At 45.2% G+C, this 13,993-nt stretch overlaps 1 protein-coding gene across 1 annotated transcript; it reads left to right on the plus strand.

The window, feature by feature from the left end:
• Positions 1-2,532: 2,532 nt before the first annotated feature.
• On the plus strand, positions 2,533-13,036 carry si:dkey-121b10.7 (heparan sulfate glucosamine 3-O-sulfotransferase 6). The gene is made up of 2 exons (XM_047032657.1): positions 2,533-3,387; positions 11,668-13,036. Exons 1-2 carry the CDS (start codon positions 2,873-2,875, stop codon positions 12,284-12,286), a joined length of 1,134 nt encoding a protein of 377 aa, XP_046888613.1. The 5' UTR covers positions 2,533-2,872; the 3' UTR covers positions 12,287-13,036.
• Positions 13,037-13,993: the final 957 nt, after the last annotated feature.

Raw genomic sequence — 13,993 nt, forward strand, 5'->3', positions numbered from 1 at the left:
TCCATTCAGCACTTTCCTCAGGTCTGAGATGTACAGGTGGCATGTCTATCCTGTCGCTCAGTGTAACTGTAAGAACAGGGTAGTGGTTCTGCATCACTGGGAAAATCACTTCCGAGAAAACTCTGTCTAGTATCAAAACTAGAAGTACTGTCTGCAGGAGAGTCAGAGGGAGTATATTCTAATATGCGGGGGTATTTACTTTGTAGTTCACAATCATGTCTTCAGCAGCTAGGTGACATGGATGGATATGGAGTTGGGGATAGGATGAAGAGGGAACACACAATTGGCCTGATGGTTCTGGTTAGCAGGATCAGAAGGAAAACAAAGAAGTCACTGTACACTCTTGCGAGGATGCAAAATATGTTGTTTATTTCACTAAGTTTTGATCAGTCAATTCTTGTTTGGTCTTTTCTTCTTACACAGTCCAACGTGCCTGTTTAGTTGGAGCCCGAGGGTCCTGAGAGAACAGAGACAGTTGAAACGGATCCTTTCTTTGAAGCGGCCGAGCAGGTCGTCATGGGGACTTACCCAGGATTACAGACCATAATAATCTGCTGCCAAGCTTTGTACAGCTGTCTACTTCCCAGAGACTTTGTAGGTTACACAGGTGTGTTGGAATTCAAAACGAGAGGTTCAGCTCGCAGGTGGGAATGCATTTTTTCTTGCCGACATTTATTCTAGTTTTGAAGCTGTTCATAATTCATTCAAAACTCCAAGTATGAAAAGCTGTCACCAAATACCTGCTCTGCGTCAACAGTATTGACCACTTTGACCATACAGTGACAGAAATCCAGTGTTTTTCCTCAACACTAAAGAAGATCAATATCCGAGAGTATTCACTAAGACAAAGAGTTAACTGATTAATTGGAAGAGGCTCTGGCTCGATTGGCAGTCTGCTAGGTGAGGTGAGAGTAGGATTCGATAGACATTGTCACCTGATCTAGATGGATCATAGAGTCCTACTCCAACTCCAGCTAACTGATCAAGGTGATCAATAACTGTCCAAATTGATCTTCTGACTCCCATTGTGATTCTCAAAAGCAAGTTCTTATAAGCTGGAAATGCTGCTTTCAAAAAACACTGTGGATGCTCAGTTGGTAAGGACAGAGCAGAGTCTACTGAAATATTGAGGCTTTATCATTCAAGTTACAATTTGATCGTCTTACTCAGGCTTTTGATTTTAAAATATTTGTTGCTTTCTTTTTGTGGTACTTTATTATGTCTTCATGGGGTTCCTCTGTGGTACTAGAGTGAGCCAGCAGTGTTTTGTTCAGACTGAAGATCACTTGAAGTGGTGGTGTTGGACTTTGCTGACATAGACAGACACAACAGAACCTCAGTCTGCTGCAGATAAGAGATTGTGCTGAAGATGACATTCTTTGTGTCGCTAATGTACAACTGTTAGTGTTGCGGAGTGTAATGTAAGCATGTTTCTGTGCAACTTAGGTTGTGTTTACTGCAAGTACTGCAGCTGACTCTGCTGTCTGCTCACACACACACACACACACACACATGCAAGCACACTGACTCTTAACCTCTCTCTCTTTCTCTGTATTTTTCTTTTGATCTTTTCTCTTGTTCATCCTCTCCCAGAGACAAGCTAGCAGAGGCCACCAAACTCGTGTCTTATCTGTTACCAGTCAGCCTTAAATATATCCTGAATTTTCATGTGTGTGCGTTTGGGTCAGTTTAACTCACATTTAGGAGAAAGAGGTTTAAATAAAGGCAGCTGACAGACTGATATTATTACTGATACAGCTAGCTATGCAAACATGCTATCTGTGTCATCATCATCAACTAAGTGGCTTCAATTAGCTCTGCATTCCAGTATTTAGGTATAAGTATTCACACACACACAATCTCTCACAGACACACACACACACACATACACGCAAGCACACTGCTATACTTAGCCCTGCACGTCAGTGAGTGCAGAAAGAGAAGCTGATGGTGGTCTGGCTGCATGTTTACCATGAGAGCAACAGGAGGCAGGTTTCTAACGAGGCAGCAGGCTGGAGCCGAGGCTCTCTGGCCGGAGGCAGCACCTGTCTGGCTCCGTTAGGAGAGGCAGGAGGGGTTAAACGCTGGTGTGAGGCCTGGCTCCATGGGGTGTGTGGCCCTGGCCCAGCAGAGCCAGCGAGGCCGCCTAGCTCCATGGAGTGTGTGGCCCAGCAGAGCCAGTGAGGCCGTCAGACAGACAGGTGGCTCCATGAGACTAGATCATGGAAGTATTGGACAGAGACAGGGACTAACCCCACACAGAAACTCTGATTGTCACCGGTCTTACAGGAAGCCCTTCTGAGCCATCTGAACACAGAAAATACTTTAACACTTTGACTAGACTAAAAGTCTGAGGTCAAATATCACACATTTATCTATTTAACTTCCAATTCTATTCCTAGTAGACTTATGTAAATGCTCTAATTGGAATTTGTCCTCTTCTATTGTGGTTATTTTAGTGTTGCAAGATGGAGAGGGTGGGAGTTTGTTAAACAGGGCGTGGATTGATTAACACCCAGAAGGAAAGGGCGTGTCTGCCGCTGATGGGGTGCTGCGTGCGAGCGCGCAGGAGGGACAGGAGTCACAGGCAAGGAGACGCACGAGAGAAGGAAAAAAAACTCCCAACTGTTTCTTGGAGCGACTCACTTTGAGAAAAGTTAATGAAGAGATGTACAGGTTGACCAGTCACCAAAGCGTTAAGGAGCATGCAATCATTGAAGAAAAAAAACTCTGATGACCTTGAAAAATGATACTGTGGCATATTGCGCGACATGACGTTTAAAATAAGAATCCACTTTTAGAGTCACTGGGCTATAATCATTAGACAAGGCATGTTTCCTGCGCTTTGCTTTGTGGTCCAGTACAGCGACTCATGGGATGTAGCAAATGGAGAACTGGGTTCAACTTTGGACACCTGAAGGCGCAGTCGAAGCTCTCCGTCTCCTTTACCATGATCATCATCTTTTCCTACCTATTCTACTCCCTCACCGGATACTGCGACTCCTTACCTCGACCTGTATACGAACAACAATCAAATTTCCTGAATAAACTGCTTTTAAATAAGGAACTGAAGACTTCACCGCAGCGACAACCTGACGCACAGAACACTTCTCCAGGGTCGGTTGTTAGAGAATTTGATTTTGACAGTGTTGACTCTCTCTTGCCAACAGCTGACAACGAACTTCTACCGGTACAGGGCGACAACAACATATCCATCTCCAATAATTTTGGCAGTAAAAAGTTCCCACAAGCCATCATCATTGGCGTAAAGAAAGGAGGCACGCGGGCGCTGCTGGAGTTTCTGCGCATTCACCCTGATGTGAGAGCAGTCGGAGCGGAGCCCCACTTCTTCGACCGCTTCTATGATAAAGGACTGGAATGGTACAGGTGCGTATCTTATTATTATTTTTGCGTCCCGGCCAGTTGAGTGTGAACCTTTCTATGTACACCTTGGTGACTGAACGTCTTCACGTCTTTGTTGTAAACTTTGGACAAGTGATGGTGGCCAATTATGTGCATAACTTGAGAGACCTCAAAACCAAAGTGTACAATAAATTATTGAGCACTCTGTGTGAAGCCTTAGCCTATAAGTCTTATTCAGTTAATAATATCCTCCCCCATCCACCCATATTCTCCTAATTATACTCCTCTCCTACTCCATCCCTCCGTTCTCTACCCCGTGTCAGTGTGAACCACCTTCATTTGAGCTTGTCAGCGTCCTTTGAATAGAGATCTGAGAGCCTCTCCGTGTAGCAAGTATTCATCTGCTGCCAATACCGGCCTGTTTATTAACCTGGGGAGCTGTATCTCGAGGTGTGTGTGTGTCTCCTGGGGGACTGCTCCAAGTGTGTGTGTGTGTGTGTGTGTGTGTGTGTGTGTATATATATATAAATATCTATATTTGTGTGTGTTTGTATGTATGTGACATCAGTTCAGCTGGTTGGCCATACATGGATGCGTGTGACAGAAAGAAGAGGAAGTGCCATCACGTTAGCTAAACTTGCTTGTAGCTTCTCTCTGTCAATGTATGTGTACTATAGGTATTTGACTTACTATGTGGTTTCCATCTCTGTCTCCATAGTTTCTATCCATCCTCTGTGTCTAAGTTTCTCTCTTTCTCTCTTTTTATCCTTTCATTCACTTTATATCTCTCTCTTCCTCTTTCCCCCCACTTCAGTCCCTCTCACTCCCCACACGTTCTCTCATAATGGTTCTGTCCGGCGTGTCTTGATGACAGGTTGTGTCAGCACTGTGTGGATTGGTCTGGTGTTGTGACAGGTCAGGTATTATGTTGGACATAGGGACAAAGAGAGGGAGAGGGTGAGAAAGATTAGGACTGCTCACAGCTAAACAGAACAGAGTAGGCCCGACTGGTCAAAGGAGGTTGACTGCAAGGCAGTGATATTAGGCAACTGATGCTGATATATTTTCCCACTCTCGATTCTCTTCTCCTCTTCTTTCCTTTCCTCTTCTGTGACTCCAGGGCATTTTATTTCAAAGCATTTTCAGTTTGAAGCGAGTGCTGTCCACTGTCTTCAACTGGTAACCAAATAAAACACATGTACATGTTTAAAGGAAGCATTTGGCAAATTGTTCTTGCAGAAAAGCTTAAATGTGGAAAGGCCTTGGCTCTGTGAATGACTGGAAATGCTTCTGTGGCTTTGTGGGAAGGAATATATTTTATAGCATCTGGTGTGTGTGAGAGAAAGAGAAGGAGAGAGAAAGCTTCTAAATGTGTACTCTGTTCTAGTAATCATTTTAAATTCTATTTCAATTTGCAACGTTGTGATAATATCTGTACGTATGTCTGTTGTTGTACAAGAAGTCTGTGCGTATCTACGTTGTTTAGTATGCGTGTGTGTACGTCTAGTCTACAGTGTCTCCAGTCTACAATATGCATGTCTGTTCATTTTACCTGACGAGACCACCCCAAATATCCCCTCTCTCCATTTCACACCTCGACTGTCTTTAGCCTGTCTCCTCAGCTGTGTGCTGTTAAACCACTCCTTTCTCACAACCCCATAAACATCGGACAGATATAAATGTAATTTCCCTTATCGATCAGCTAAAATGGGAGCTCTGTATTGATCTTCTTCTCCCTGCCTTTATCAGAACTGCACAGCACAGATGTATTAACTCCTGAATATTCAATCTTGTTGACAAGGTGCAGTTACCATTGGCATTTATAGCACCTCTCTCTGCCTTAATAATGGATTTATCACCTTGGTAGGTGTTTTAGTCTGCATTAAATAGACCATGGGCCTTCAGGAGTGAATTCTGTTGCATAATTCCGCATTGTGTTCAGCAATGTGTCTCCATACAGGCTGGAATGCCCAGCTCCTATTTCCTGTTTGGCTTTTCATCCAATCACAAGGGATTGCACTGTGGAATTCTGGGTACTTAATATGAAATATTATTTTGAGTATGTCATTTTTTGAAATTGAGAATTTGAAAGACTTATTTGACCCAACTGAAAGTGTTTTGCTGAAGCTTCTTGTGGTGGAATTTGAACAGTATGGAGATGATTGTTATAATAAACCAGTGTGTAAAATGTGACTGAACAGAAAAGGCTTTGTATGACGGCCAGTGTAAGGTCAGCAATGCTTTAAAGGACAGTGAAAGTCAATTTCACTCCTGTTGCTTAGTAACAGCATTTTCTGGAAAATAACTGCTTTAACTTCATACTTTCAAGGTGCAGGGATACACCTCCAAAATATATATATAAACGGATCACTTCGCACTTCAGTCAATTAGACCCGATAAAGGTAGTCTGCATTATCAAACAAACACATCCTGATAAATTGATCAGAGGTGAGTAGTGATTTACTGACTGGCTGAGTGAGTCAATATTTAGCTATCACATCATAGGACGATCTTTCATTGCTGCATGACAAGACACGTCCAATCAGATGATAGCTAATGAAATAAGAAGACGTGAAGTCATTAGATCCAAACTGATGACAGAAGAGTGTTTCGTTCAGAGCAGCTGGAGAACATATTCAATGACATTTAAACCATGTTAGCACCTCATCTTGTTCCCCCTCTCTATACCTCCCACCTCCCTTTTCCTCTTTTCATTCTCCGCCTTTGTTTCATCGTCTTCTCTATTTTTTTCTTTCTTCATTCTCTCTTCTTTGCTCGTACACCCTTCTCAGTTCCATTATGTGGAAGGAAAGATGGAACGTCAGGCCCAGTCTCTACCTCTGAACATATTCTTTCTCTGGGACCTTCATTCCCTCGGAACAGGTTTTAGGGATGCCTGAACACGAATGATGAGTGTGAAATGATTGGAATATAATTAGCCAACATCTGTCTGGTTCGTGGTGCCCTACAGCCACTAAACTGTCTTCCTCATGACTCTGTCTGGACAGCCTTGTAATCATTGACAACACTGCGCGTGTATGTGGGTGTGCTAGATGGGGTGGGGGTGGAAGGGGGGGGGCTAAGTGGGTGGGTGGGATTGTGTGTGTGTGGGTGTGTGTGTGTGTGACCGTGTGTGCTGTCTCAGCTGTGGATCTCCACCTGATGTCCCCGTTTAATGTCTGACTGCCTGACTGGGAGAGGGTGAAAGAGTGAGGGGTCTCACTGGGTGAGGTTGTGGAGGGGTTAGGTAGGAAGGGTGAGGGAAAGAGAGAGAGCGTGAGAACATCAGATGCTTACTTAGAGAGTCAGCGAGGAACACACCTTTCTTTGTTTGGAATGTTTCTTGACAGAAATGCTTGCAGTAAACTTAACCAACTTGAAAGAGTTGTTTAGGTCTTGCCTCCATTGCATACGGGTCATTCAGTGATTATGTCATTTGCAAGGAAATTAGATTAATTTAGCCATAATGAGTGGTCTGGCAAAGCTTTGCTGCTAATAAAAAAGAAGGTGTGCAGCGCTCTCTCTCTTTTCTCCCTCTCTTTCTTCTATCTCTTTCTATTTCTCTCTCTCTCTTTCTCTCCCTCTTTCTCTTTCTTTGTAGCAGTCTTTACCATCATTAACAGTATACATTAAATAAGTCAAAGGAGACAGCAAAACCACCACAGGGATCAGGAAGTGGTTTCACACCTCAGTCCAATAACAAGCCTTCTCATTGGTCTAGAACTGGGATGTTGCCAGATGGCTAATATTTGGGACCCATTCTGAGTCCATTAGAATTCTCTGAAGTGGTGTTCTGTTCATTTTGGAGAGTTGTTTAATGAATGGAAATGTGTTGTGGAAGTGACAAACTGACATGGTGAGGGGGAATAACCAGTAACCCGTACTGTAATTGCTAACTGCAGTTCAAAAGGAATGGGACAACTTTTACTTATAAATAAACTTTAACCCAGCTATCAAAAACCTTTTCTGTAAAATATTAATTTAGAAAAGAAGATTATCGTACAAGACGAAAGCCCAAAGAAGTTTTCCGAGTTCAAATGTGGCTTGATCTAACTCTTGATGAGAATTCAAAGAGCTTGATTAGGAGGAGGCAAACTGAGGGTCAGTGATGACATCACGGAAATCCGGCTACGGGAGGAAGGAAGTGACCCTCAGTAATCTGTCCATCCCTCCATCTCTCCCTCCATCTCTCCCTCCATCTCTCCCTCCATCCGTCCCTGCTTCCTGTGTCAGTGTATCAGTTCATCGGTGGGTGGGACCGCACCCCCAGTAACCAGCCTATTAAGACACAAATGGTCCAGTGTAAGCCTGACAGAAACTGACAAGCTGATTTTCCCATTTGATAAGAGGAGCAGGAGGAGGAGGAGGGAAATTAGGAGGAGGAGGAGAAGGAGGGAGCCATTACAGCAACACACACACGCGTCTTTCTTTACCAAATCTTGCAAAACTCTATCTCTGTCGTTTTTTCCTATCTTTCTTTCATGCATACTGTCCATCTCTTCTCCTTTCTCTCTCTTTCTACACATCTTCTTCAGGGATGGAATGTCAAGATTCATCCTGCTGTAGACAGGCCCAGGGTTGTTCTCAAACACCACCCCTCAACTCCACCCCCACCACACAAACATACACACACACACTGTCATTATAGCTCCTGGTTAGGCACTGTCTCTCAGAGGAAACTGTGAGACCACCGCTCAGCCACTCAGAGACAGCTTTAGTCAGGATTAGCTGTTAGCTTCACGTTTTCCCTCTAGTAGACAGATTCCTGGGGCCTTTCCTACTGACCCACCTCCCTGGTGTAAACCTCTCCTCTGAACCCAACCCACAGCCCGCCGATGGAGGCGTCAGGCAGCGTGGTGTGTCCTTCAGACTGGGTGGGTGTATGATTACACCCATATCGTACACATGTACACCTACACACAGCTGGCAGCTCGCATCATATACACACACACACACACACACACAAACACAGCAGCCCTCAGCTCCTCTTCCACTCTGCCTGTCTTCTCTCGTCCATCTACAGGTGGATATGGTCATATGCAATTGACAGAATATATTTTTTTACATATATCGAGTTAGAATATGAAAATGAGAAAAAAGAGAGAAAAAGTGAGCGAAAAAGAGAGAGCGAAAGAAAATAAACCGTGAGGTAATGACAGAAATAGACGGAGAGGGAGAAAGAGAGAAAGGAAGGAGCGAAAAGGAGTGAAACCCTATGTGAAAGACATCTTGCATTACAAGACCCCTGTGGTCATGGTGGTCTCACCCAGGGAATCATAGCCATCTGTCTCTGACCTTCAGGGTGGAGGAGTCCATATCCTCTCACTGAGGGGTCTGGTCCGGCGCCCAGTCAACACAGAACACAGACCTGGGCCAAAGCACCAGAGCCACACACACAGAACACACAGAATATATCAGAACATGGCGAACCAGGGGAATACTTCCTAAGCCTGAAGACACATACCAACACACACATGCACACACACAGGCACATGCACACTCACGGACACATGCACACAAACACATACTGTGTTATTGCTGCCAGATGTGGAAGCGTCCTGCAGTGTAAAAGTTGGTGAGACGGTTTGAGCAATTTGAATGTGTGTGTTCCACTTAACATTTATAAAAAAAATCGAAGCCAATATTCCGTGTTTATACAAGTGGTCACACTGTATATAAAACAGTAGGGAGAAAGGTGGACAAACAGAGGAAAAAATAAAACTATTCTTTGCAATGTGTGCTTTTCTGGGTGTGTTTGTGTGTGAGAGATATTCAGAGAGAGACAGAGAGAGCGAGAGAGAGAGAGAGAGAGAGAGAGAGAGAGAGAGAGAGAGAGAGAGAGAGAGAGAGAGAGACAGACAGAGAGAGAGAGACAGAGAGAACACTGGGAGAACCAACAATGTTAAAAGCTCTGCTTGGATCTCAGTCTGTGTGTGCTCAGGCAATTAACGCCACAGTGGATCACTGATAACTACCTCCGTGTTTACAGTGCCTACAGGTCCCTCTTTTAAACAGCACACACACACACATGCCATCAACTGACGCTTTTCTTTTTCCAAGTGAGCTCCTTCAATTAGAGCAAAGATGGAAAATTCTGAGCAAATATTTGTTTTTATCTCTCCAACAGTAACTTTGTGATCCTTTCACCTGGATCTTGGCCACCACCGGTACACTCAGTACACAGCTTTGTACTTCTAAAACACACCAGCAGCTGTTCAACTGTAGCCCTTAGCAGCGCCCAGGCCACCCACTCTGTCAGCCAGCTAGCTGTGCTGATAGCAACATGTCTGCTGGAGAGATCAACACATCTGTGGACTCCCTGACCTGTCTTCCAGCTCCAGCCATTGTAGAGGCCAGGCGCTACGCTAAAGGTGTGATCCAAACAAACAGCAGGTTTTGAGGCCGTGGCCGGCGGCGCTAACTTTGGCTAGCCCCCCCCCCCCCCCCCCCCCCCTTCCTGTGGAAAGCACACTGACAACGTTAGTGGCTAATGCTAATCTGATCTAGAACAAAACGTCAATCTTTAGCTGGAACCGGGTCTTTCATCTTGTGTGTGAGAAAGAGGGGGTGATAAGGTTCTGGTGCTCTTGACCAGGTAATGAGGGACTCTAATGCCTTGCCCCTCTCTCTCTCTCTCTCTCTCTCTCTCTCTCTCTCTCTCTCTCTCTCTCTCTCTCTCTCTCTCTCTCTCTCTCTCTCTCTTTCTCTCTCTCTCTTTCTCTCTCTTTCTCTCTCTCTCTCTCTCTCCCTCTAAGACCACCCGTCACCACCACTACCACCACCACCAGCAGTGTGTGGCCTGCCTGCTGGGTTGGTGTTCTAGCCAGAGTTCCTTGATTACAGGCCAGTGTTCCAGAGTGTTTCACAACGTAAACATGATGTCAGTGTAACTCCTGCCGCCACAGCATGCCTCCCATTACACTGATTGGCCAGAATTAAACAGAGTCCGTCTGTGTGTGCGTGTGTTTGTGTGTAAACAACTTCAGCAGATTGATTTTGGCATAATATTATTTCATTTTGATAGTTACTATGTAACTGTCAACCAAAACATTAATCACACTATTTATTAGCGTTTGTTTTTCTACTGCCCTGTAACAGTGACACATGGTATTCTCTGCTGTTACTACATCTGTCGTGTTGCTGCTGGAGGACCAGGTTAGGAATGGGGAGAGGAGAGAGAGGAGAGAGAAACAGAGGGTTGGGCGCGACACAGCTCCCTACAGGATACAGACCAACCACACAGCCAAACAGACCTCAATAACTAAGCCACCAGAGAGGACCATGGGAAATTCAACTGGGGCATCTTGAAAGAGTCCGAACAATCTACTTTTGATTTCTAAAACACAAATCCAACCATGATGTTTTAATTCAATAGGATAAAAAAAGGGGGGAAACTTTTTTCTATTGAAAAAGAATTAGGCAATGGACATTAAGTATTTTTTTTTTGCAGACGCTCTTATCCAGAGGGACTTACAGTAAGTACAGGGACATTCCCCCCGAGGCAAGTAGGGTGAAGTGCTTTGCCCAAGGACACAACGTCATTTGCCACAGCCGGGAATCGAACCAGCGACCTTCTGATTACTAGCCCGATTCCCTAACTGCTCAGCCATCTGATGATTGAGAGAACATTCGGGGCTGTCAAGGTTCTACATAGCTCAAGTGTCCTAGATCATAGCTGCTCGGATTCTAGTTAAGAATAAGCATTCTATACAGCTGCTGTACTTTCCTACTAACTTCCCAAACTTCTGTTCCAGCCACATGCTGTGCATGAAGTAAAGAGGAAATGACTATTCTGTGGTCATTACAGTCTGCTTTTCTGTGGGTTTTCTGGAGCTGTGTCTAAAAGACCTTCGGCTCAGTGTGCGTGGGTGTGTGTGTGTGTGCGTGTGCTTTTGATTCCTCATCTTCTGATCAGAGTCTGATGTTGTACAGTAGATGTGTATATGTAGTAGATGTGTGTGTGTGTGCATATTGGGGTGATTACAGTACTGTGGCCTCTAATCAGCAGTGTGAGCAGCTGCTGGGAGGCTCTGGGTATCTGTGGGTCGGATCTTTCAGCTCTCCGATGCTGAAGGAATGTTCATACATCGGAACATGACTCTCCTAATGTGGAACATATGGCTTCTGTTGTCTCCATGCAACTTCACAGCACTGGTTGAATGGTCTTATGTTTTCTCTTTTCGCAACTTAATTATTAGAATCGCTTGGTATGCGTGCCTCGTATTATGACTCATATTTTGCCCTCTCATGACTCATTGTTTGCCCTCTCTCCTCCTCTTCCTCCCTCCTCCTCCTCCTCTCCAGGAGCCTGATGCCTCGCACGCTGGAGGGCCAGATCACCATGGAGAAGACGCCCAGCTACTTCGTCACCAGGGAGACCCCTCGCCGCCTCTTCTCCATGAGCCGCCACACCAAGCTGATCGTGGTGGTCCGTGACCCCGTGACCCGCGCCGTGTCCGACTACACCCAGACGCTGTCCAAATGTCCCGGCCTGCCCTCCTTCCAGAGCCTGGTCTTCAGGAACTCCTCCGGGGGGGTCATCGACACCTCCTGGAGCGCCGTGCGCATCGGCATCTACGCCAAACACCTGGAGGCCTGGCTGCACTACTTCCCCCTCTCCAGCTTCCTGTTCGTGAGCGGCGAGCGGCTGGTCAGCGACCCCGCCGGCGAGATGGGCCGCGTCCAGGACTTCCTGGGTCTGAAGCGGGTGGTGACGGACAAGCACTTCTACTTCAACCAGACCAAGGGCTTCCCCTGTCTGAAGAAGCCCGAGGGCAGCAGCAGGCCCCGCTGTCTGGGGAAGTCCAAAGGCCGGCCGCACCCTCAGATCTCCCCCGAGGTTCTCCTCAAGCTCAGGGAGTTCTACAGGCCCTTCAACCTCAAGTTCTACCAGATGACGGGGCAGGACTATGGCTGGGACTGAGAGAGAGACGGTCACCCTGCGGGCACACTGACACAGGGGCTGGGCTAGGATGGTCCTAGGTTGGTCCTAGGAGGGTCCTTTACCTAAGCTGTCAAAGGCCTTAGTGGAGCTGTTTGCTGACTGACTGACTGGGCTGAGAGAGAGATGGGATCTCCCTCCTTGGACTGAGTCATACTTTAAAATGATGCAGACGAAGGTCCTGGCATGGGCTTTCCAGAGGTTGAATCACCAGCTGTTACTCTGCATACAAGATGTTTTTGTTTGTTTGTCCAAGATGGCGGTGGTAGATATAAAGAGACCCTGAGAATATTTACGCACAATGAAATCAGCAGGATACATTTTCACCTTGTTGTCTCTCTGATCAGTTTTTCTGAAAGATATTCCCTTCATTCAGTTCATTTATATTCAGCATCATTTTAGACGGTTAGTGATGTGTAGAAGCACCAGCACTGATGCTGTGCTGGGATGTATGGTAAACCCATATATACATACAACCAAAACTGTAACCATGGTTGTGCACTAAATGTGCAGTTATTTATGTTACCTGCTAATAGGAATTGTCAATCATTGTTATTACTAATTTGTGTCATTAATACCTGTGACATTTGTTTCCACTATTCCCATATAAGCTGTCCTTACTGACTACAAATTTAGAAAGTTTATTTATAAGACAACAAAAATGTTTACTGTTTTATGGTCTACTTTTGTATTTGGAAGGTGAAATACTGACTAAAACCATTTTTATTCAAAAAATACTGTTGTCTGTGTATCATTAGAAACACTCATATGGACGAAATGAATGGTTAAACACAGCTCAGCCAGTGTGTGTGTGCATGTGTGTGCGTGTGTGTGCGTGTGTGTGTGGGGGGAGGATCATTGAGCCACAGCCTCCAGAGCTAAATGTGAAGTTACCGCTGAGAGGAAGCTTTCTGATGTGTAAGCAATCAATCCACATTGGTCACTAGAGAACCCTGGGATGGGGTATCGTTGACCCTTGACTCCTGCTGCTGACCTGCAGGCCTCTGTGGTATAAACTGCTGACTGCCTGGACTGGCCAGCTAACAGTGGATTGGCTGGAAAGGCTGTCAGTCACCCTTCCCAACTCTATAGGATCCATTAATATTGCAGTTTCCACCTCTGGGAACTGCTCTTCAGGGAGCGGGCTAATCAATACCTGCCTGGTTAGTTTATAGGCGGAGGGATATTTGCTTCTGTGCGCCGTGTCCCGTGGCATGGTGATTTAGCTCCGGGTCGCACCGAGGTCGCAATCACACATTTGTAAAAAAAAAAAAAAAGATTTAACTGGTGATTTATAGCTCATACATGTCGAATCGATGGCAGTACTCTATGGAGAAGTGCATGAGAAGGGTGTGTAATATTGGTGTTGGTGGGTGGTTAGCAACAAAATACAATAAGCTACAATCTCTCTGTGCCAGGTTATTTCCTCTGGGTAGTATTATTCATGTTTTATTCATGACTATAAATAAAGAACACTAATACTTCAGACTTTCATTTCACAAGGCAAATGAAAAACTTGTTTATGTAGGCCTGACTAATCAAAACAGGGAAGAAAAGATAGTGGTTATTTCAGATGACATTACAGATCAGTGATGCCTTCTTGGTCTTCTTTGTGACCCTGCTACTCTGACTGGATCGTGCCATGTAAACATGGGCTGAGTCCTCTCTACTTTCAATTAAGCTGCTACA

The sequence above is a fragment of the Hypomesus transpacificus genome, chromosome 13 (genome assembly GCF_021917145.1).
Source record: "Hypomesus transpacificus isolate Combined female chromosome 13, fHypTra1, whole genome shotgun sequence".
NCBI classification, from domain to species: Eukaryota; Metazoa; Chordata; class Actinopteri; order Osmeriformes; family Osmeridae; genus Hypomesus; species Hypomesus transpacificus.